The sequence below is a fragment of the Coturnix japonica genome, chromosome 7, assembly GCF_001577835.2.
Source record: "Coturnix japonica isolate 7356 chromosome 7, Coturnix japonica 2.1, whole genome shotgun sequence".
Lineage (NCBI taxonomy): Eukaryota > Metazoa > Chordata > Aves > Galliformes > Phasianidae > Coturnix > Coturnix japonica.
In genome coordinates this window covers 19836535-19861651 of record NC_029522.1, presented here as the reverse complement: position 1 = coordinate 19861651, position 25117 = coordinate 19836535, and the positions used below count along the sequence as shown (strand labels likewise).

Sequence of the window (25117 nt, the reverse complement as noted above, 5' to 3'; positions counted from 1 at the left end):
GCGACACGGCACGGCGGGCGGCAGCCGCACCGCTCATGCACACGGCCGCCGCTGTGCGCCTGCGGGCGGCGGGAGCGCCTCTTCCAGGGACACCGGGAGAAGCGAGAGGAGGGAGGGGGGAAAAAAGCAAAAAGGCGGCGCCTCCCGGACGAGCGGAGCGGAGCTGCGGGCCGGGGCTGCAGGCAGCGCTGGGGCTGTAGGCAGCAGGCAGTGCTGGGGCTGTAGGCTGGAGCTGCGGGCAGCGCCGCACCGCGCTCCTGTGGCAGGGCCGGCAGCGTCCCGCCCCGGCTCGCTCCTCTTTGTACTCCCCATTCAACCGGGCGCCGGCCGCGCCGGCCCCGCCCCCGCCCCCCGCCGGCCCCCATTGGCGCGCCCCCCGCCGCTGCCCGCCGCCATTGGGCTCCGCCGCCGGCCCGCTGGCCAATCAGCGCCACCGGAGGGCGGGCGGGGGCCGTGCCGCCGCAGCGCGGCCGTTATTAACCGCTTCGGCGCGGCCTTTGGTCCCGCCCTTGAGGCGGCCGGGCGTGAAGGGACGCAGGGACGGGGCGGGTGGTGCCTCGGGTCCGGGTCCGGTCCTGCCCCGTCTGGGGGGCTCTGGATCCCGGAGGGGAGAGTTTCACCCAGGAATGAAAGCGTGAGAAACACAGACTGAACCACGGGCCGCGACGCTGAGGGACTGAGGAAGGTAAAGGCTGAAGGAGCTGTCCCAGCATCAGTTGGAGGAAGGTAACGATAATGATGATGAATGGCAGGTAACGATAGGCCACGGATAGACATCCATAGGGGTCATGGAAGTTTGGGAGCTGAGAAAACGGGATCAGCCCGTGTGCTGATTTTGACACAATTAGACGTTTATCAGTTTCACAAGACAGAAAATAACAGACCTTGTGTGGGACAAACGCCTTTCAAGAATGCCTAACGATTCTTATAAGAAGGTTTAGGCAATGAATGCACTCCCTGTTAACAAATAAATGACACACAGAGAACTGTCAGCCTTTCCTCTTGTAACCTGGCCATTCTGATGGCTGGAGAAGGGTATCTGTGTCTGTACAGCTCAGCTCTGTCCCAGCTGTGACCTTAGTCCATACAGGTGGCCTTTGTATTCTGATCTGCGACTTGAGAACATCTACTTGTCCTGTTCACGCAAATCAAAACCCACAAACATCACACGACACTTTAATACCCAAATGAGGCAACTTTCACCTTCCCTGCTAGTAGAGCCTTCTCAAATGCTGCTCTCCCAGCCATGAAAGCATTATTCTTTTGCTTGTTTTTGATGGGTAGGTTGGGTGGTTGGGTCGGGTAAGAATGGGAGGGAAATTCCATTATGTTCCCTCAATAACAATTTGGATCAGAATAGAAGCCCCTCCTTCCTTCAGCAAGTGCTTCTCCACATAAGCTATATGGAAGACTTATGAATGCTAACACACTGTTCCTAGAATACAAGCTCCACGAGATCCATCAGGGAATACGTGAGAGAACCTACAAGTACAGTCACAGAGCTGAGTGAAGCACAGGCCTGAAGTTCCTCAACGCACGTTCAATTTACACAGTTCTGATTTCACACGTAGCCTCAAATCTATATACAAATGTCTTACTATTGTTACAACAGGTGCAGCAAACGTCAGCATTCTTCATTTGCACAATTTACACACAACGGGGATAACATCTACATAGTGGCCTCAGAACACACATCAGTCCCATATTTCACTTTCTGTGGCCCTCAGGGTTCAGACAAGTATTAAAAGCAAAATTCTAAAATAGCTCCGCTCCCTAAATTACTAAGGCCATCATAAGACACGTTCTTGATCCTCTCACCAACTATCTTTGCACACTCCGAAATAGCCTTCTCAAACCTAATGAGAACCCAACCCAGAGACATGAAATACTGAAATTGAACAAGCTGCTATTACACAGTCTCTGCTTCCCCTCTCCACCCCATAATCTGATGATTCACGAGGAATAGAGCCAAAAGCGAGCAGAAAATTAGGAAAATATAAAAACACAACCATTAAAAACAATTAAAAAAACAAGAGCAAAACAGCCTGATTCATCACTGACTCAGGTTTTCTAGGGTCATATAAAAGCCTGTCAGGTCAAGGTGCTTTTGGAATTGGATTTATCAGCCTTTTCTTTAGTAGCATTCACAGCATTTAACCCCAAATGGAGAACTAAAAATATTTGCAGTTCTGTGCTGTTTAGGCTAAGCTAGATCTGGGATACACATTCACTACACAGGATCATGAAATACACCTTCACGCATAGAACTCATGTCATCGTTTGCAGGGATTCTATGCAAGCCCAACATGAAGGGAAAAGTAGTCAAGGATTCCGTTTCTTCACAAAGACTGCGAGAACAATTATTAAATACAGCCTTGCTTTAGTCTTGCACACTCCCCTGCAGATAACATCAAAACAACGTTACTGTGACTGAAACAGTTGTCTTGGATGCTGCCTGGATGCAGCTCTGAGTTCAACAGGTTCATTTTTGGCACCAGCTATACAATTTTTGGCTGGTTTATCAAGTACATTTGCACAGGCTATAGTGACGCTTGGGATTAAGTTTAACTAATACAACTTATCTGCAGCACAAACACAAACGGACACCGATATTCAAGGTCACCCATACTTAAAATGGCAGCAAGCAAAACACCAGCCACACAGCAGCTCCCACTGCCAGAAATGCTAGCTTCACTATACCTGACAAGCAGGGGCCAGATGCATTTTTGCCAATCAGACTTACCACTTATTTCAAGTCTCCTCAGCTCTGTACACTGAAAGAAGTGGACTGATGTTGTCATAGCTACGTGAGAAACCAATTCCTTTTATTAAGTGAGGGCGGGAGAAAAGAAGGTGGATAGAAGAGCATTATTCTGTGCACGAGGTGACCGACAAAAGCCAGTTTCAAATGTTTTCACCTTCATGCTGTGCTCCTCTCTTCCAGACACGGGATGAGTGCATGCAACGGCTGCTCTGCAGAAAAGCACTGACAAGCTGCAGGGATTTCTCTGAGGCTTCTACCCTTCTTACAGATATGGCTGGTACTATTCTGGTAAACACACTAGAAAAAAAGAATGATTGCCTGCTGTTTTCATCACGAAGCCAGGCTCTGAATAATAATATACAAAGAAACTATTATGTTCAGAAGTTGTTATATGTTACCCAACTGTGCAATGGGCAGATAACACTATATTGCACAGTACTTTTATTATTCAAATACATGCAATAGGACGCCAGTGGTTATTTATTATGCAAAAAAAGTACTGGTTTGAAACTTAGAACTGAGAATAACTAAATCAAATGATTTTTAAAACCCAGAGTATATATCAACTTTTACATCTTTCTACCAGGAATTTATTCCTTCAATATCTGGCAAGCAATGACCTGCAGTCACCAGGAACCTGGAGCACTCTTGGCCCTTGAATGCTCATGTCTGCCTCACATTTGTTTGCACGTGTTAGGAGCAGAACACTTTTCCATAGGTCCTTTGATTTGACAGTGCTTTTTGAAGAACAAAGCAACCACATTCAGATTGCAGTTTATTTCTGGTGGGGCTTGGACAATATCACAAGTGTTAATTGCCAGTACTTACTAAGTCAATGAACCAGTGGTGTCTTACTTGCAATTTCCCAGCCATTTTCTTGTGATGCAAAAAACCTTTTTTAAAAATCACGTGTTTTTGCTGTTCATTTGCTAACTTCAGAACAGCTAAAGCACTTTATTCTCTCAACTTATTTTGTAACTACTCTTACTGTCTAGCAAGGCAATCCAGTAAGCACATATAGCAAAGCAGCAGCACGCTGTAATTGTAAAATCATTACAGCAGCATGAGAATGAAGAACGTTACCCTCTCAAATGAACTTGATGCTTGCTGTATGTACTGGCAGTGTTCTATCCCATACTCTCTGTTTTGCATTCTTTGTTCTACTGAAACAGCACCTTCCTGTGCTATGAAGAGCAATGAGAAAGTAAATAGCTTTTACAAATGCATCCTCTGGAGAGGATAAAATTGGTTTCAACTACTTCTTTTATTCAGCTAAGGAAATGTGTGAACATTTATCCCATTCAGCTCCATTGCGTCTGAAAAGCAATACAGGAAGGTTTGAAACATTAGAGGAATAACACCTAGAACAATTTAAATTGCACTGAAAAGCTGAGTAAGGAAACACAATTAATAGCCAGCCTAGAAGCTTTCCTAAAAATACTTTACACACGGGAACAGAGCACTAAAACAGCACAACTAACCATGTGTGCCATCCCCCATCATCACTAACATGCAAAAAACACTCAGTGTGGAATAAAAGGGACTTCATGCCATCAGCACACTAGAAAAGTGTACCAGCACTTCCATTTAAAGCTATCATTCTCCTTCTTATTTTTTTAGTTAAAAAAAGACTATTGGATACCACAGAAAAAAAAAGGACACATTTGAGGCTTTGCCATTTCCAGAGTGTTTTTCAGAAACTCAGTAGCTCAGTTTACTTCAGTACTTCTTCCAGCTCCAGATTAAGATTATCATCTAGCAGAGAAGCCCAGCACTCAGTATCTTTGTTTTTATTCAGTAAGTGAAGAGTCTGTGTTTCACCCAAAGGGACTTTTAACTAAAAAGCCAACGTTTAACTAAAAAGCCAGCTTCATAAGGTAACCTTTCATTCAGCCGAATGGAAAACCCTCCACTTCCTAGATCATCCTCCAATGGATTGTTGATTTTTGTAGGCACACAATTCAGATCACACAGCCAGAACGATTCCACAAGTTCAGGTGATCAATCTAGAAAAGTGTCACTGTTAACAGTTTAAAACACAAGGTCACTGTAAGTGATATATATGCATTTTAGCAGTGTCTAAATAGCAGCTACATGATTTGCAGAAGACTGCGCAGACTGTCTGAAGCAGCGAGTCAAATATAGGAGAAAATGCAGCTCAGGGTTCACAATTCTGCAAAATAAGCCTCTGCAAAGGATTCTGACAATGAATTTCACAGCACAAACATCCTTATGTAGTACCAGGTAACATCAAATTTATACGTACAAACTAGACTGAATTCACAGCTTATAATGACACCTTAGAGTTTGTGCCTTGGCAAGTATAACTAGACATGGAAGCGTTCTTAAATGTTGTTAATTTTCCTTTTATAGTGGATTGAAATAACATGCATCTACATAGGAAGAGAAAATGTAGGGATAGTACTGTCTGTAACATCTTTTTCCCTAACGTTAGCACATTATCAGTGTATCAAAGGCACATGGCTGACAATGCCAAGTTAATTTGTGAAAACATGAAACAGGCTTTAGAATCTTTTATATCTGTAAAGGAAAGCACCATTTTGGAAAAGACTGACCAATAAGATTAGAAGCATTGTAAATTTTCCATTCAAATGCTTAATTCCAACTGCTTCAGGGCAGCCTTCAGGAACCACCACAGGAGCTTCATTAATTCCTTCTCACTGCACTTGTCAGAAGACATCTAGAAGTGTGGAAGTGCATTAGTTTAGGAAGCAGAGCTTACAGCCATTAGATATTGAATGGAACGTCCAAAAAATCAAGTGCCCCGATTCCAACAATCAACCCCAACTCTCCACAAACGCTCACTCTATTTCAAAGAAATCACACATATTCACTCCTTAGTATTTTACACTGAACAGACCAGCACAGATCCTTCCACAGGTCTTACGTCAGCAACTGCCTATGATTTATTGAAGATAAATCTTAAATACTACCAAGAGCTTAACTTACTTACAAGCACAGAATCCCTACTTTTTCAGACTTCTTAATGTTGCCTCAGGTAGCTACAATTGTTTCCACACACACTGCTTTCAAACAGCAAAGAAGAAACATGTAACTAGTAATAGTTATTCTAAGACAGAAATGAAGCACCACTCTTCACAGCGTAACATTTCAAAGTAGCTTTTAATTGCAGAGTGGTGCTAAGTCCCAGCTATCATGCGTAGGATATGTGCTGATGCTGGTTATGACAACATTATTTCATCCCTTCTGCAGTAAAACAAAAAAATCATTGTAGCTGTGTAATCTCATGACAAGCATATGCCTAGAATAATAGCGTACACTCTGCAACTGCTGCTCAGTTCCTATTAGAGGATTATAACTTGTTATTTATGAGCATTAATGGCATCTAGACACAGTATTTAAATCTCTCTCAGGAAGTGTTAAAAATGCTAAGAGCGTTGCTGTGGTAGCAGACATACTATATTTAGTAAATGAACTCTGAAATATTCTGTTGCATTATTTAAGCATTCCACTATCTTAATAATACTCCAAAGATTTTGTAGAAAACCATCACCATCTAGAGTATGGGTAACAGAAGAACAAAAAGCCGGCATTCTAGCAAGGATTCTTCAGGAAGCTGTAAGTTGGAACATTAATAGAGTCAGTGAACTTGTTACAAATAATTCTTTTGGAAGTGAGCACTTGTCAAAGCATGAAGTGTCTACTGTGACTTATTGAGTGCCAGAAGTTAGGTATGCTCCAAAAACTTGGGAACTGCAAGGTACAACTTCATATCAGATGAGTAACAACACAGCCCTAATTCGTATTTGTAAAGTAACTGCTTATATGACTTAAACAGTACTAATACAGCGTATTTTGTTTGGAATTATTTTATTTGGGTTATAGCAATTAGTATCACTGGTCAGTAGGCCAAATCCAGGCAGAGAGCACAGAATCAGTTTCACAAGGCAACAACACAGACTAGTAGTTTAGCATACAAACCATTTCACCGCATTTTCAAGTAGAAATATCTTCCAAACATGCATAAAATTTTATGCTTAGTCTTTCAGAGCTCCACGTAATACCAGATTCCTAAATATACAAAAAATACATTTAACTTATAATAATCTTAGTGAATCAGACTTAGAAAATTACAGTTTTATTCTTCACAACATAGAAAAAAATACAAAAATGACTGTAGATAGTTTTCCCCAAAATTTCACCAACAAATATACATCAAAGCACACGATTTGATGTATACTCATGAAAATTTTAAGATGAAAGCTAGGTTTTTAAATGACACTGCAGATTGGTCTACACAAATGCCAACCTTGCTATTGGTAAATAAAAAAACTTGGATAGAAACATCACATTGTGAAGAATTACAATTCACCTGCACCGTAGTATGCATTGTGCTGTAATTTACACTATGGATATTTCTACAGTTCCAGTTGTAAGCTCGACACTGGTAAGAACCTTGGTCTTCTGGAGGGTAATGACTAACTTGGTCAAAGCTGGCATGGTAGAACGCAAAGTACCATCAACTGAACCAGTGCACATAACACAAAGACAACCAAAGCAAAAAACATCTGCCACAGCAGTTTGATGATGCTGATAGAAAACATGCAAGCCAAGTAAATGATCTGTGGGGGAGAAAAAAAACCCACCAACTTGTAGATTTGTGAACAAGAGTACTAATCAACGCTTTTATTATAAAATCCACATACTGTGTTACAGCTTTAGTGACTGAAAAGAGGAAATATACTTACTAAGATGGCAAAAAACACACGTGACCAAAGTCAGTGCTAGGGAAAACCCTAACAATATTAGGGGATCGCACTACAGTTTGTACTCAGGTTCACCTTCCAGTCATTTCCGTGGAAGCCCAACATGAACAAGCACTAAATTTTTCATAGTTCAGATTTTTCCTTTAGAAGGAAAATGAACTCTTCTTCTCAAAAAGTTAAAGGCAAATTAATAATTTCAATTAAATATTTCATAATAAAGCTTACTCGGCAAGGAGGCTGGTTGTACAAGCCTCTTCCATATCAGGAGTTCTCTCTGCTTCTCCATATTGTTCACGCTATCTAATACAGACATGTACTACAACTGTCTCATCAGTAGAGCTCTAAGTTTGTTTCATACAGCAGCATTAAACAACCACTTTTTCCTTGGAAATTGGAACTACAAATTTGAATCAAAGTCTCGGTTTGTCTCTGTGCCTAAATACAAGAAAAAATGAAGGAGCTGAGAACCCACAACATCCAATAACCAGAATCTATCATGAAATCACATTTCTCAGATGACATTCTTCAGAAATGCTGTCACAAACATCTTTGATAGCACGAACAAACAAAAGGAGATGTTTTGTTCAGATGTGGAAGTTTTAAACAATGAGTTCAGTATGATGCAACATTTCTCAGACAACCAGAGCAAAGAAATACACTGACTAACAGAGGAACGAATTTGAATTGTTTCATCTTTGAATGCAGAACCCCACTGAGGTTGAATGCTGCCACAGTATTTTTGCTTACAGCCTACAAATGGCTACAAAAGGTTCAAAATAGAAGCAAAGACCGTTATTGTCTCTTATCCTCTTCCAGCATCTAATAGTCAGGTTTTGAACAATAGGTTTAATAGTCAGTATTTTGAACAAGAAAGTTGTTACACGTTACTGAATGCTAGGAATGTCCAATCAGACATTTTGAAGGAACCAAAAGAAATGACTAAAATTGCAGGATTTTGTGTTTGTTTGTTTTTTAACTTAATATAGCTCTGACAAATGCGAAAACAGAGAGTATTTGTAAATGCGGCTCTGCACCAGCACTAGAACAAAGAGGCATTGCACTTAGTACTTACTGCCCTACGTTCAGGGAGAACTGCAAGGTGTCACACACAAGTAATTGGGACACAGATATGGATTGTGCCCAGGGAGAGGTAGGTGCTGGTGGGCATAAAACATTCACACCTTATTTATGCAGTAAATCATGATGTTACAAGAAGGAAGTCACAGACACCCTTGCCTTGTTGTCTAGTAGCTCCAAAGGGGCAAGGACAGCACTATTTAATTTTCAATATGTGACACAGCAATGACCATTAGCCACATTTCCTTTTGCCTTTGATTAGATGTCTATTCATCTTCCCAGTCCCTTTGTGCCTTCTATTTATTGCCCCCTCCCCACTTAACATTTTTGCTCATATTCTGGGCCACTGCTCATACAGCAGTAGTAGATTCTGCTTCATCACATGGCTCAGTCCTTTTATTTTCTGCTTCACCTTCCCAAGGGAAGGTTTAGCCTGAGAACCCTGAGCAAGCACCTTGGAAAATCTACCTTTCCATGCTCTTCTGCTGTTTCAAAAGAGCAGATAAGGGAAAGGTAGTCCAATCTGTAAAAGCAGCAAGTAATGCATGAGATAATCTGCTTTCAAAAACGTTATTTAGGGTTTTTGACAACGTTTCAGAAGCTGAGTGCCTAGACTTGCATGTTTGGATGTTCTAAAGTGATATACATTAATCAATTAAGACAAGTCATGTTGAAGAACACGTCCTCAGGTGATTCCACAGTAGACCAAATAGTTCTTAACACTAAAAGATGAGTACCACTGAAATAGTGGACAATGATTAGAGATGATCATTTAAAGTCAAAAATGGAGAAGCTGCACCTATTTTGGGGTGACTCGCCTCCTTACATTCTTTAAATTAATTACAGATATCACAAGAAAATATTACAGTTAGTATTTTTTATTTCTTCTATATTTAAAAAAAGCATCCAGGGCTGCAGTACTTTAAACGAGTTTTAATGTTTCAGATGAGCATTATAGCCTCTGAATTAACATCAACATTTGAGTAATCAGCTTAAACAAGACCTTCAAAGAATGCTCTCTGGTCAGACACCCTACTGTTTAAAATCCTAATGAATCACATTCCCCTCACTTCCCATAATTGTTTTTCTGTTCTTGTTTCCATCACCTTTTAAATACACAACCTACCCTTCTAAATTCAAACACTGCCCGGATTACGTTCTCCACTGGAGTCTCTGACAAAATCCTAAAGCATTCCAGGGCATATTGTTTGCTTCCACAGCAATACATACAGTTTCTGGCATGCAGTCAAGCACTTGGAAAAAAAGAGAGGTATCAGTGACACAATCCCAATTCAGGCATTTAGTGAGTACAATTTCATCATTCATACTGTAACCTTCAGGCATTTAGTAACAAAAACAAAAACCATTTAGCACAACAGTTAATGAAAAGTAAAAGGCTACCTGCCAAGCCAGGGAAAGTTTAGAAGTTTTCCGAAGCACTGCAAGCTGAAAATTATTTGGATGTTTTACATTGTGGAATTTCAGTGAACTCAGATTTATTGGTTATTCTTGCTAATTATTGGTCTTTTACCTTTGACACGTTTTATTTTGGTGTATTCATTATAAATATGCTTGGTATTGAAAATCTGCAGCATTTCAATGTTTGAAAAGTTCTGAAAGAATTGAAATTACTCCGGCTTCTTGTGTTCTTCAGTGTGGGAAAGCACCTTTCGCCTCTGATGTAGCATGTGAAAATACAGCTGGGGAAAGACTGAAAACAGACAAAAGAAGAAGTCAGGCTTCTGTCGTTGGTGTAAAACACACTCATATACTCAAGGTCACTGATTCTGTTAAAAGAAAATCTGCTTTTCCACTCTGCTCAAATCATCTTCTGGCTAAAAACAAGCAATATTGCCCTTAATCTTCAGGTACTGCTTAATTTTTGTTAGAACGATGCCATTTTTAATTCAAGGCAAAATACATTATTTCATAATTAACTTTGCACATACAAGAGAAACGACAAAGTTTCTTGACCTGCAGGCAGACAATAAACTGCGTTTTGGGGAGGAAAAAAAAGTACCATGAGAAACAGAAGTCACCAGAAAGAACGAAATTCACAGGTTTGTTTCATATCTTATGATTCCAGTGTCTCTTTTTCAGTATTTAAAAAAAACTGGTGGCCATTGCATCCCTATCCTCCCTCCAAAGCTTCTTTCCTCCTATTTCTAAGGTTACATTACACAGTATGTTTTCAGAAGAGTGAAACAGGAGATGCAAAACAGCAAAAGCTTCCATCTTTGTGAGCAACGTGAAGATAAAATAAGGTCAATACCAACAGTTACACTCGCCCGTGTTAAGTAGTGAATACATCTGTCCGGAAACACAGAAGTATACAGAGCCATGTGGTTTCTTTTTGAAGTTTAAATATTTGGTATCTATTATACACAAAGAATTGAATGATATCTGGCAAGATGTTTATTTGACAGCCAAGAACTAACTTTGATACTTTAAGCCAGATCAATGGTAAGATGCAACTATCAAGAATATTAATCTTAAATTTTAACAGTGGATTTAAAACTTGCTTTCTTCATGATGTTAACCTTCCCAAAATTCCTAAGACCTGCAGCGGGTTCAGAAGACAAGCTTCCTGCATAGCTTGCTTTTATGAATAACTGCAATGATTGCTGCTTTTCTTGAATCTCTGGAACAATACAGGAATATCCGCCTGTGAAAAGGTACCTATGATTTCTCAAGTCCACACAGCCAGTTCTCAGAAGCAAGATACCAAATCACAATAATAAATAATAATAATTTTTAAAAAGGCTGAATTTAAGTTACACAACCAGCAAAGGATAATGAGTTACAAAATATCTGAAAGACTGCAATTTTAATGGAGAAACAGGGCTGAAATTATTTGAGTTCAATGTACTTCTCTCTCATGTGGTTTGTCAGTTGGGAGCAAGCAATCTCATAAGAAGTAATTAATACCTGTGTTTATTAGGGGAGGAACAAAAGATATTGCTCTGGCTCCTTGGAGTTAGTAATATCAGTGTTTCTGGAGGATAGCTACATGTGTATAAAAAGAATTCTTAGGAGCAGCAGGAAGAAGTCACAAATTTTGATGTCCAAAATAGTTCACAGAAAGAAGAAGCGCTTATAGACAGCCACAGTACTGAAATTAAAACCTTAGAATACCATTTGTCACTCAGCATAAGTAACAACGTTCATAAAAACACAGCTACAGAGATAGTGAGCATCAGTGCCACTGCATTATTTTGCACATTAAACCTCCATCTGCAAATCTAAATTGGCTGAAGACCTACACGCTCTTAATCACTGTTTCTAAGCAGCAAAGCCAAACCTTCACCTGTAAAAACATTCACCAAAGACAGTATCAACTCAAGTTAATTCAACAGAAATGCATCCCTGAACCACATTTTAAGAAACTTCTTTAAATCTTGCTCTCCTGAAGTCTGTAAGTGGGAACAAAATGAAGATGTCAATGTTTGCTGAGCACTACGGTTATTTTATGTATCAAATGTAAGAGAAAAAAAAAACAACACATATTACTATATTATAATCATTGCTAGGAAGCAACCCCTGCAGTTTTAACTCTGACTTCTTTCTTTAAATAATCTTCACAATGAATTTTGTAAAATGAGTTGTGTAGATGCTAATCCCACAATTGTTAGCTTTTCCCGACACTGCTTTTAATATTAAAGAACAAACAAACTTGTACTTACGTGGAATGTAAGAGATCATAACCAGGATCAGGAATGTGTAATAGTCAAAAGAAAAGTTGTACTTATTAGGTAAACTAATGGAATACAAGCCAGACTGCCTGACGTAGGGTAGTGCAGCATATATTGTGAGTAATTCCCCAGTGACTCCCATTGGGTACAATATTATAAACAAAGTATACCTAGAACAAAACATTTAAGAAAAGGATTAAAAGTTGTGACAAAGTACATAAGTACAGCTATGGATGTTCAACTTCTAGACCCTTAACTTTGATTTGAGCACGGCAGTATACGAACATCAATGCAAGACAAAATATTGACATCAACAACCAGTTCTGAATTATTAAAAGGACCATCTTTGAGAATCTGAATGGTATCTTTAAAACAATTCCCGCACCCCCACACTTCATTACTTCGATGTCCAAACTCTGTACTCGAGGACATCAAACTCCTTAGTTGAGAACATATCATTAAAATAGGGCCAGTCAGTATTAATTAGCGAGCTCAACTGTTTCAGGTACAACCCTCAGATTCAATGGTTATTGGTAGACATTAGTTTACTTGCCATAATCACTTCATAAACAGTACTGAGTTCTAATAAAGTACTTTCAGCTAACATTTAATACATTTCAAATCCAGAAATCTTTGGAAGGAATCTAGGAAGTCACTTTCACTAACAGCACAATTACACTGAGACAGAACATAACTTGCTCTGCTGCAACTACATTACAGGAGAAATACCTCCATCAAAACAGTGCTTCAAGGCCATTATTATTATTATTATTTTTAATTGCCACCTACCTGGCCCATTTAATGAGATAAGGGAGATGGTTTAACAAGCTAAAGGTGTAAAAAGAGTAACGGATTATCTCTGTGATTGTCCAGGCCACTACAAACAACAGGACACTGTCTTCAGTTTGTACCTGCAAGGAAGAAGCAAAAGGTTAAATATGAACACACGTGTTACTAATTATTCACCAGACTTAAACACCCTGAAGTAAGTCATTCCCATGGGCTGCTTTACTGCATCAGTTTAGAAAACAGACTCTAGGAAAAAGCTTAAAAGCCACATTAGTAATGACAGCAAAAAAATCTCTTGTCATGCTCCATATTTTTCTAGTCGGCTTAAGAATAGCTCTGCTGATCAGATACTGAGAAAAGCTTGTAACTTGTCCTTTCCACTCCTATACAGTACCAAGTTCTGCTTCAGTCCTGTGATTGCTTTCTCGCACAGGAAGAGCACAGGATACTAGCATTCAACATCTGGTTTAGATTTTACACTCTGATCCTACCAAGTGCTATTTCTTGAGGAAAAGGGAAACAGTTTTCCTCACTCCCTTCAAGTGAGTAACTGGCTCTTAATTCTGAGCAGCAACAAGGCAGCAATCAGTAGGTCACAGGTTGAGAGCAGCAAAGCACCATTAGCTCAGGCTGCCTCACTTCAGATAAGCTTGACAACTACCTGCTGCATCCTTCCCTGCTCCTTCTCCCCACTTACTGCATGGAACATTGTTCCTCTAAATGTTACTGCTAATGCTCAAGGCACCACTTTGTTTCACTGCTTTACCCTCCTTAGAGCCTGAACTGAAAATGCACATTACAAAAACAGTTTCTACTCCCCTCATGTTTTGAAGATTAACCTTCAAAAGTGTGTATTTAAAAATGAACCATTAGATTTGGGAGCATAATTATGAGTTTCAGATGGGTAGCAGATATGAGGAGTTATACAGGGCCACATACCTGCACAATAAACTCCAGAGAGAGAACACAATTTCTTATGCAGCAACCTCCCCACCCAACAGAAGCACGATGTGAATTCTCAGCTGTCTGAGCACCTTCAGCCCAAATTCTGTAGACCGTGGGAACAAAAGAGCTCAACTACAAGGAGCTGCATTTACTTTTTTCCTCCAACTCTTGAAAAAAGGGAAAAGGAAGTCGGTAGGTGTGGGTGGTACACCCTATTCATCTTGGGCAGAGTACATGTACAAACAAAGGAACAAGAAAATATACGGGCAAGCAGAAACCTTTTAATAGGAAGGGACTGATCATATGCTTGTGTATAAAGAAGTTCACAAGGATTACTCATTAAAAAACCCCTTTGTTACAGAGACCACAGAATCCAAGAATTGTATAAAAATGTTGGGAATCCTGTGAAGTACAATTACTGTTATTCTATATTCTGCTTTGTACAACAATTAAAGTCACCCTCGTGACATTTTGCACAAAACACACCTCATCCTTTTTCACTTGAAACTGAAAATTTCCTTATATATTAGTCTACCTTAACAAGGCCATAAAAGAGCAATATCCAAAACCCATTTGAAGATTTTCAGAGAAGAAACCACATTTATTTTACACACTGCTTAAGTAACTAGAAAAGGATCTTAACTGTGCTTGTGGTCTGCTTTATAAAGAAGACTTAGTTCTCAGCCTGGAAGTCAGCATCACTTCACAGATGATGCTGTTCCCAAGGAGCATCAACCCTCACAACCACTCCAGAGCTGCATCTTCCGGTCAGCTCAGGACTAGCAGCTTAGTGAGCAAGCTAAACTTATGCATCCCAGACTTCAACCTGTCCTTCGAAACTCCGTTTCTTTTCCTAACTTTGGAAATCAATAGAACCAACAAGTGGAAATTTGTAGCTTGAAGGAGCACCCAAAGAACCAAGAACAAGAAACTGTTAGGCCAGCAGTGACCGATGCACATAGGAGGACAGAGAACTGAAACTGTAACTGCCAGATGATTGCAGGACTGGTAACACCACTTTCTCAAGTGTAGTCTTTTCTATCAGCCTTAGTGTTGGAACCCTGATTGGAAACTACTGAAACTGCTCACACCATCAACAACAAAAGGGTCACTTAGACTGTGTCTTACAATTTGTGTCCCTGCTTAAAGAAGGAGGAACGTTGGAGACCGGTAGTTTTGTGCAAGAGTGATCTATGAACTTTTCAAACACTCTTTTATAACGGGGAGCAAAAGACTACCGTGAACTTTAGCATCACATTTTAACCAAATTCCACAGCTCATAATTAAAAAGTACATTTCTTACACACTAATGGATCTGTCAAAAATCTGTCACTATTAGAGCTTTTCTTTGAGGACTGACAATGTCACAATACTTTAGATAAAGATGTTTGAGATGTACATTATCAAACTCCTGGGAACTGATTTACAAAACAGTCCCTCGAGAGTCTTATTCATTGAGGCACTGCTAATGCTGCATTTGTATCATTCCTCTTCCAACCTCTGTGTACGGAGGAGAATACAGCCAATAAACAGCAGATCCTTTTTAAACCACAAATCCCAGTACTGCCCTCAGAACCCAATTTTTCTTCCTCTATCTTTTCATTCCAGTCTTTGGAAGTGGTGTTAGAAAAAGTCAAAGCATGTTTTATACTTTGTATACACCTTATTTGTCCAGCAGCCTTAATTAGGGTGAATTATACCACGGGCATAATTTTTGGCATGTGTTTCCATTTATCATCCAGGGGGTCTTGCACATATTCCTGCTTGCCTTCATGACTACAGATAACAAAAAGTCTTGAAATACAAGAGAATTTATAGCCTTTTAAGGTGCAAAATTGAGATTCCAAATTGGGAATCAACAAAATAAGGTCTAAGATGCTTTTACTGCTCTTCTTACGTACAAAAAGTTACAGACAAGATTTGAAAGGTATAAGGTATCATGAACGTAGAAATATGGAGAGACCTACAGAATTGAGAGTAACAGTCTGACAAATAGCTTAGTGATCATTGCAGCTAAATAGACCATAAAACAGAAAGGTAAAAACCAGCAGCACTGCGCAACAGAGATGCTGAAACGCATCTTTCTCCAGTCCACAGCTTGGCTTTTGTGGAATATCAGTTAAAAAACACTGCAGGTATAAAGGAGGTATATACAGGAGGTATAAAGGGCCTGACAGACATTTGTGTTGTACAGAATTACTCAAACTTTACACAGATGTAAAGCAGTGATAAATTAGGTCTGTCAGCTACACTCACCAACCAATTTGCTATTCAGAACTTCCCAGTGTGTGATTCTTAATTAGAACACTCTTCAATCTTAAGTGTAAGTATCCTTTACTGCTGATGGAAGATGGCAAGTTTGCAGATGTTGTTGTCTTAATTATGTGCTCAATGAGCTGTACATGTCTTTCTCACACTGTGTTTTTTGATTGTGTTCTAGAAAGGTTCCTCTAAGTGTATACAATGCTACCTTTGTAACACTATCTTTAAATCACAGCTAGCACCTTTTCTAATTAGCTGTCAGAATCAGCTGCAACACTGAACTCCACAAAGGCCTTCTGTGATGGCACCAGATGATCTTACTGTTCACATCAACTCAAAAAGACAACTTGGAACTGAAAGGCACCTTCTGTTTTCCTCTCCCTATTTTCTTTCAGCCCTTCACTCCTCATTCTCTTCCCTCCTTTGCAGAAGAATCAGTAAAATTCACCAAACCAATTCCTTTCCAATACACTGACAAAATGCTATTTTCTGGAGTACAGGTGCTATATTACACACCAGGCCCTTCTCCACTACGTTAATAGCAAAATACATTGGGGAGATAAAGGGAAGTCTAATCACTACTCCAAGAAGTGTGCAGTGCTTTAGCATTTGCCATGCTTTAACATTTACAATAAATACCGAATTTAACAACACATCAGTACTAAAAACTCAACAAAAAGCACAAACATGTTAGCAGCAAGCATGCTTCAAATCACATCAAGTATCTCCAAGTATATTTGGGCAGGAAAAAAGGGATGCAATACAGATTTTTCTTCTTTTAACCTTATTAGATACAAAACAGTCTGAAAAAGCAAGATATTGAACAGCTCTCACTCAAAAAGTTAAAGAGGAAAATTGAGTTTTATTTTACAAGAACCTCATCATGCAACTGCATAGCTTACAAGTTCCATAAGCTGTGTGAGAATTTAATCCTGGACTTCATCATGGAGCTCAATTGTGCAGACAGCCCTCTAGAAAGAGTAGAACACTTGTGACACTTGAAATACATCTCCCCAGGCAAGACTGCACGCTCTCTGCTTAGGGTGAAGACAGACTGATGGGGGAAAGAACATTGCCTCTTCATCTGACTCAGTACCTCTAAGTCACAGGTGAAAAGATCATCTCAGGACTCCTAATCATTCTTATGCCAACTTTCTGAGACATTAAAAGAAGGAACACGAGACAGTCTCTCTCTGGATTTTAACCTCACAATCACACAACCGAAAGGGGAAAAAAAGCCACGCACAACATTATTGAAATGATCCTTGTTAAAAACTCAGTGTTGGGCTAAACTTGCTTGTAAATCCTCTCATTCCACTGTTGCTTTTTTTTTTTTTTTTCCTGGTGAAAACGTGGGCATAAGTTTAAAAAAGCCCAACCCACAATCACTGTGTAGATTTCTCTGGCATTTATCTCCACCAAGCTGCAGAGAATGGAACACTTCTAAGTGCACCAAAAATAAGATCTGTCAGGACATAAATATTGTGAGTCTCTTGAGAAAAATAACACTCATTCACTTCTAGTCACACAAAACTAAGGTACCACATGGACAACCACTACAACATCAGAAGGGGAAGTGAATTATGAGCATATACAGAGACTTACATTCCTCTGCATACGGATGGACACTGCGATAACAGGTGCTGGAGTAAGGAAAAGAAAGCAGCTTCCCTGAAGACTTGGCAAGGAGACAAACTCCTTAAGACATTCTCCTTGTCAAGCCACAAAGTACCTTTCATAGGCACACATAACAACATTAGATGTCTGTCTTTCAGTCAGCTATGCTGAGGAATCAAGACTAATTTCTTTCCTCAATTACACAAAAAGATCAGCTGGCTGCACTAACAGCATAGATGCAGCATATGTGGACTACCGCAAAGTACTCGTATGATACGAAGCCAGTCAGCACGATCTGTATCATTTAAAGCATGCCCACATATTAAAATAGCCATCCACTGGGAATCAATTTCAAATGATCGCTTCCAGAAGGTTCTGCAGACATTAGTGAAAAGAACACTGATATTTGGTATGGTGAGCAATGCCAAACAACCAGAAATCCAAACCTGCCTACACTTGAATGCATGAAAGATCAACAACAGACAGAGGGAAGATTATCCTGGAAAAAGAGATCATGGAAAACATACAGGAATTGCCATGAACAAACATTTGAGTAGAAGCTTCCATATGCTACAGAATAGCGAGCAAATCATGTGCAGGAGGGACACTGAGGAGGTTTTGCTGTTGCTCCAATAAGATCAATACCAGGACGCTGTCCCAGATTCTGGGCTCCAGATGGCACACTGGGACCTCTGCAACTTGCAGGAAAGACCACAAAAGCTGTGAAAGACTCAAACTTGGATCTATCTGATTTTCAAGAAAGAAATAAATCATGTTATAATGTTATTCCTTTGATCCATGTAAACTCAATTCAACACGTTGTGAAACAACAGAAGACATCTGCAGGAAAACAACTCAGCAATCAAGAAATGCTTTTCAGCGTGGGTCATTCATTTTTGTCATCTATTTTGTAACATAACTTACCTCTTTTACACTATGTGTTACTGCCCAGGTCAGGAAAACCCTTGACATCACTTGGAAAGCAGTCAGAACAACCGAAGAGGGAACAATGCCTGGAAGATATTTTGCAATTAGTAAATACCCCTGACCATTGGAACGAGGGCGGGGAAATAAAGCACAGCGAAGTCAAAGTCCACTTACCAACGTTTTTGGAAGGAAATCATTTTTTCTGTTTTAAATTTGAAAGTACAAAGCCTGTCCCGTGGTGCGTTCATACAGCCCAGCACAACGCAGCCTCCTGACCAAGACTTTGTATATCAAAATGCAAATGAAGTTTGCACGTTGCTCAATATACAACGCAGCTGAACAAGGCAGCTTTTGGGATACGATCTCTCAAATACAATCTGATTCATTAAAATAAACATACAAGATAATCTTTGTTACCATGATTCCAAAGGGAAAACCAACAGATGTTTTGCAGAGTGGACCCCCCATAGCAGCAAAAGAAAAACAACATCTATAAATAAGCCAAAAGAGACTAACTGGGAACCAACCAAGATTATGGCACAGTAGGACAAACAAGGATTTTTTTTTGTTATGGCCGAGACAATGTCAATCTAAGCCAAAAACATGAGATCAAATTCCGTGACTCACTAGCTACAATTGATGTAAACTCTACTCACCTCTAATTATTAACTAACTGCTCTAAAAAGGTGCCCAACAGACAATCTTAAACTTGGCATTCTCAAAACATCTGTCACCTAACACTGAGTGTGTCAGAGCAGCTCTTGGCAGACAGAGGGCTCTCCAGCCCAAGCCAAGCAGTAAGTTGCACTCAGACCTCTCCCATGTACTGCACTAAGCCTCCCACCCCACACAGAAAATCCTCCAGCTCTGACAAGTTCTCCCTCTCTCCCAGGAAGCTCCCAATTGGGAACAGGCTGCGTGCATCAGAGCTGAAATGTGGAGCTCTTCATACCCCTCTTAACCAAGCAGGCTAAAGCAAAGTCAACCAGTGCTGACAGCGGCTTATCAGAGCCACAAAAAACCATCAATTGAGATTTTGTAAAATAAAACAGAACTAGAAGGACCACACTGGCAGCACAGGCAACTCTATGACACATTTCTGTTTGTGACAGTCCTATTAGCCTCAATAGTTCATACCTCTATTTTTCTGAATGCCTACAATGGCTGCATATTCAAACCCTGAATGTTAAGTTCTGTGCTGGAATACCCAGCATTAAAAACAGTGCACTCAGCTGGTTTCTGTTTGGTGAACCTAACAGGAGTGCTCACAAAAACCTGTATGCTCATTACAGTACATTGAAACAATCTGACTGTAAGGCTTCCTTTGGAAATAACTGATTTATTTACATTAAAAACATTTCCAAGATGGAAGAGAAGAAGTGAAGCTCTGGAGAGGACTGAGCAATTACTGGGTAGAGAAAACTTGTTGGTTTTTTGAAGAATGTTCAGACAGCTCCAGTTGGCTCTCCTTCACCTAAATTGCAGCTATCCCTACACCAACATCTACTTTGAGAAGGTTTTGCATTAATTTGAAGAGCATCTGATCATTTGCTTCTTGATCTGTGTACAACCTAAAGCTGCCCTTTGCAAGGCAACAAGTTCAGAGCAACTGTCGAGGAAGGCAAGAAATCCCACCTCAAACACAGAATTACGCTGCCCTCTGCTGACAAACTTATGAACGTGATTTTAAGTTTTCCAGCAACCACATTTAATTACTCAGAAGAGTCTTTTGCACAAGAAGTCAACATGGGCTTACAGGTCCTGAAGAACCCCCTGCTATGTCGAGTGCTTATAGGCAAAAAAGAAGAAAAACAAATCAGTTTTGTAGCTGCACCTTTAGGAAACTTGAATGCTACATTACTCTTCAAAAAGCTGCTAACAACACTCACAGAGGAGCTCAGGCACTTAGATTCAAAACCACAAGACCAAGAACCTGAACATAAGACTGTTTTTGTGAAAAATCAGAGCTAAGCAAAGGCACAGGCAAGCACTGCTCCCTGCTAAAGCACTGCTCCCTGCTAAAGCACTCTCTATCCTACCATTAATCAACCCAGATGGTAAAGCGAAAATGCTCCCTACTGATGACACCTAACTACTAACCAAGAAAACAAGATTCATCTCTTCCTTCAGACATGAGGCTCCTCAGGCTGACCGACCTATGATATCACTGCCTGCCCCAGGCCACTGACACACAACTACGCTCCTGCTACCAAGCTCACAGTGTTAGCTTAACAAGAATCGTCAACTCAAGTCTTCAGTAATTCTCAGCTTCACGGATAGTTCCATTAAAGCACAACTGAATCCTCAATAAAGACTGATCTCCCCCTTGCCAATGATACAACAAGTGCCTACGTGCTACAGCATTGGCAAAGCTCAAGTGCCTGGAACACAGTTTTTATTGGGTTTTAAGTTATTTGCAGCTAGAAATAATGGTTGAGAAAAGACAGCTTGGTACAGAACGTTACAGGATGTAGAGAATGGAGAGTCTTGACCTCCTATAAAGCATTTATAAAGTGCTACGAGTTGTAATACTGGAAGGACGCAGATAAAAAACAGACTGTCACGTAACACCAAGCGATAAACCTGTTACGTGTCACTTTCTTTTCTGTGATTTAACTTGTCAAATATCAGTAAAAAATAAATGGCTGCACTTCAAGCAAACATTGAGAAGTTGTGTAGGATTTAAACCTGCAAATTCACAGAGCAGAACATATTTCCGTGCTGAAATACTGCTAACGGGGCTGTGTGCTACAAGAAGAATAAAAGTGAAGCTTACCAAAGGCACAGTGCAGAATCTGGAACAAAAAGAGACACTGAAATTACCAACATTTCAAATGAAGCAATTCAGAAATAACGCTTACTTCTACCATAAGAGCTTTCCATTCCATACTGGTGTGTCAAATATTAAGCCACACGTTCAGTTCTGCTACCCAAGATAAATGGCAGACAAACAGCAGACCAAAAGCTCCTTCACTGCTCGCTATAAAACAACTCATTCAGCATCTGTGTGATGTACTTCTAGAGTTACATTTGCCTTCAAAGTTACCTTACAAATGCTAACAAAAAATCAGGCACCCAGAAAGAACTGCTCAAAGGCTGCTTTGTTTCTGCTACACCAAATGCTGATGAGGAACACTGAGGAAGATCACTGCACGTACCTCAAGCAGAGCTCCAGTTTGGAAGAATTTCAGGGGCTTTTCAATGGAGTAGTAAAGGCTGTGGTAGCTGCCTTTAGCCAGGTATGCCCGAACCAGACCAACAGCAATCACAAGCCACCTGAAAGAGAGGAAAAATGTCTAAGATGAGGCATTAAGCAGAGCATAAATACAAAGAAACCCTTAACACTTCCCTCAGTACATGACAAAGCAGCAGATACATAACTGTGCTGAAATACACCAACACAAAGCATTCAATAGCTGGATTCTCTGCAAACCTATTCAAATCAAATATTCTGTTTTTTTAAATATCCTGCAGCATCCACACGATGATCTTTCATATCTAGATACATTTTTCAATGAGCTGTATTTTAGTTATGGGAGATACTCATGAAATTTTAAGCAAGATTGGCATCACATTTTGTTTAGCTTGAGCAGAAAACCATTTACTGTGAGTCAATTCTCTCTCACTATTCTATGATTTAACAAGCTGCCACACAAGCAAAAAAGAATCACAAAGTAACCTTGATGCTTCAGTTCCAGGTAAACCCTTAGGCTTTATGACAGACCATCCAGCTTCATTGCCAAGAAGTACTTGATAATAGACTGCAAGACAACTGGGCCTGCCTATATAACTTCAGCTTCGCTATGAAGAATATGACCTGCTCACCCTGCTCATTGACTCCTCAGCTGATTTAGGAAGTAACCCGATAATCCGTGCTGCTGGTTCCTTGGCTTCTCACTGCCCAGATCTCTCTCAAGCTGCCCCCACCTACTCGGGGTGCCACCCCACCTCATTTCCACCTCCTTCCAAACTCAGAAGTGCTGTTACAAAGGCCCTGGGTGTCTGTGCTGACAGTGGAGCACCTCACTGGAGGTATCTGCAAAGTCCACGGCAGCCTTTTACCCTTTGAAAAAGAAAACTGCAGCTGTGGTTTTGGAAAGGGATTTCTTCACATTTCCCAGTAATTTACAGCACTTGAGATGCTTGTAAATACCGCATGACTTTAGATATTGTGAAGCCCATACAAACGTTCTCCCAAATGTTACACTGAGTTGCATGAAATGCACTTCAAAGTGCAGATTTCTCAGTAATAAGCAACTCTGCCATCCACGCTTGTGTTTGTAGCAATGCATGTTAACACAACAACAACCAGCTACTCCATTTCTGCCTGGACTTCTCAGAAGGTGAGCACCAAAGAGAAGAGGTCAGAGTGGGGAGGAGATGTGGAGTGAGGAACAAGCTCTTTTCTCATAGTAAGAAGTTGTTTCCACTAAAGCTGTTTTGTGAAACCAAAACAGTCACTTGCCAAGCGCTTCCCGTTGATAAAGAATCGGATGAATTTGGACTCAGTGCAGAAGCACTACAGCATTAAGGGCTCCCCCTTGCAGCACTGAATGCTTCTCCTTTAGAGCAGCAGCTCACAGCAGGCTGTCACTGTCGTGTTCCTCTGATCTTCCCAATCTCCCCAGCTTGTTGAGAAACATCACTATATTGAGCAACTCCTCGGGTTGCACAAGATGTGGGTCCCTGTTTGTGCCTGCAGACACCTGCTCTCACCTGAGGAACTCGCCTCACTCACCTCCTCCATCCTCCCCTGCAGAACTGCTCTTAGCACACACCAAAGCAGCAATGTGTACAGCAGGAAAAGATATTCCTGCTTGGGACTGAAGCGTTGAGCACCTCTATCCCAGTTCTGTGTTTCTTACATGGTTCTCTACTTTCAGTGACAAGGAAAAATGGAAGAGAAGTGGATGAGCACAATAACAGCAACCAAGAAAGAAGCTTGGGGAGTTCAGAAGGGCAGGAAGAACCTCCAGTGCCACTCGAATGTGAAGCTACGAGCCCAATTCTCCAGGCTTCTCTGACTGGCACAGAAACATCTACCTGACACGACAGCTGCAATGCATCCAATAACTGCCATGTGAGAACTTGAAGCTGGACTCCTCATACTCTCCAAGTGCCCCAGATTAAGGCAAATAATACAGCATGTACAACTAATGCTTTCAGACGCTCAAACCTGACAAGCAAACATCGTGTTCAGGACCTCTTTTTAATTCCTTTGCTTAGCTTTAAACTGACTTCACCAAAGTACTGCTTTGTTAATGCAAAAAGAGAACAAGGCCAAGAGCCTGCAAAGAGGAGGTAAGTATGTTCGGTTCAGAGAAGTGCCCGGGGAGTTTCAACTGTGAATGCTGTGCTTTATTGTTCGGGTAATTCAATATTGCTGGGGGATGGGGAGAAAAGAAGAGATTAAATGGCATCAGAGTGGTGGGTAATTATCTCTCTCCGTCTAAACCCTGCACACATCACACGGAGCCACAAGTCTCAGCAGCCCCATTGCACAACCACACACCTGCTGGGTGAGCACAGCGCTCTGCCCCGCCGTTACCTTTGCTCCGGAGCAACGCAATGGCTTCAGCGGCTGGAGCAGCACGAGCAGCGAGTTCAGCATTGAGCAGCATTGAGCAGCATTGAGCTCAGCAGGGAGCTGCGGGGGCACCACCCTGAGCCCGGCACAACTCACCTGACCCGCACGCAGCTCCGGAGCACCCAGGCCGGCACCCAGCAGGGCCGGCTCGCCCCGTGCCCCTTTTAAGGCTCTTCTCTCCTCCCACCCGCACCGCCTCCATCTTTCAAAAGTTGATTTCACCGTCACCCAAGTTACGGCGATGCACCGCAGCCTCTTAACGTGGCGATGAAGTCTCGCCGTTTACCGGCGGTCACGGCCGTCGTTGTGCCGAGCGATGCGCTCCGCCCCCCGCCGGCAGCATCACCCCGCGGCCGCAGCGAGGAGAGCCGGGGGAACCGCTCGGTACCGGAGCTTCTCCTTTCTGTGCCGCCGCACACACACCCCCACCACTGAGTTCGCCTCTGCCGAGAAGGGCCGGGCCCGCAGCACAGGCCGAGGAGGCACTTCGCGTCGGGACGGCCCCGCGCCCGGCTCCTTACCCGGCCGTCATCACCACGTTGTAAATGACGAGGTAGGCCGTGGCCAGGGCTCCCGGGCCCTTCCTCCGCCTTGGCTGCTGCCCGCCGTAGCCGTTGTCCGCTCGGCTGCCTCCGCCGCCCGCCGCCGCCATGTTGCGGCGCTCCCGCGGCCTCCGCCCGCTCTCGGCGCACGGTGGGTGCGAGGGGCG

At 41.5% G+C, this 25117-nt stretch overlaps 1 protein-coding gene and 1 long non-coding RNA gene across 2 annotated transcripts; one reads left to right on the top strand and one right to left on the bottom strand.

Moving 5' to 3' along the window:
* The first annotated feature begins 437 nt into the window (after positions 1-437).
* Positions 438-9133, top strand: LOC107316815. The gene is made up of 2 exons (XR_004308022.1): positions 438-726; positions 2945-9133. It is a non-coding gene; the product is annotated as an uncharacterized LOC107316815 (long non-coding RNA).
* HACD2 (3-hydroxyacyl-CoA dehydratase 2) lies at positions 7410-25111 on the bottom strand. The gene is made up of 7 exons (XM_015868728.2): positions 24930-25111; positions 21980-22097; positions 21598-21616; positions 18819-18907; positions 13071-13192; positions 12273-12451; positions 7410-10300 (listed from the first exon to the last, which is right to left on the bottom strand). Exons 1-7 carry the CDS (start codon positions 25058-25060, stop codon positions 10218-10220), a joined length of 741 nt encoding a protein of 246 aa, XP_015724214.1. The 5' UTR covers positions 25061-25111; the 3' UTR covers positions 7410-10217.
* Positions 25112-25117: the final 6 nt, after the last annotated feature.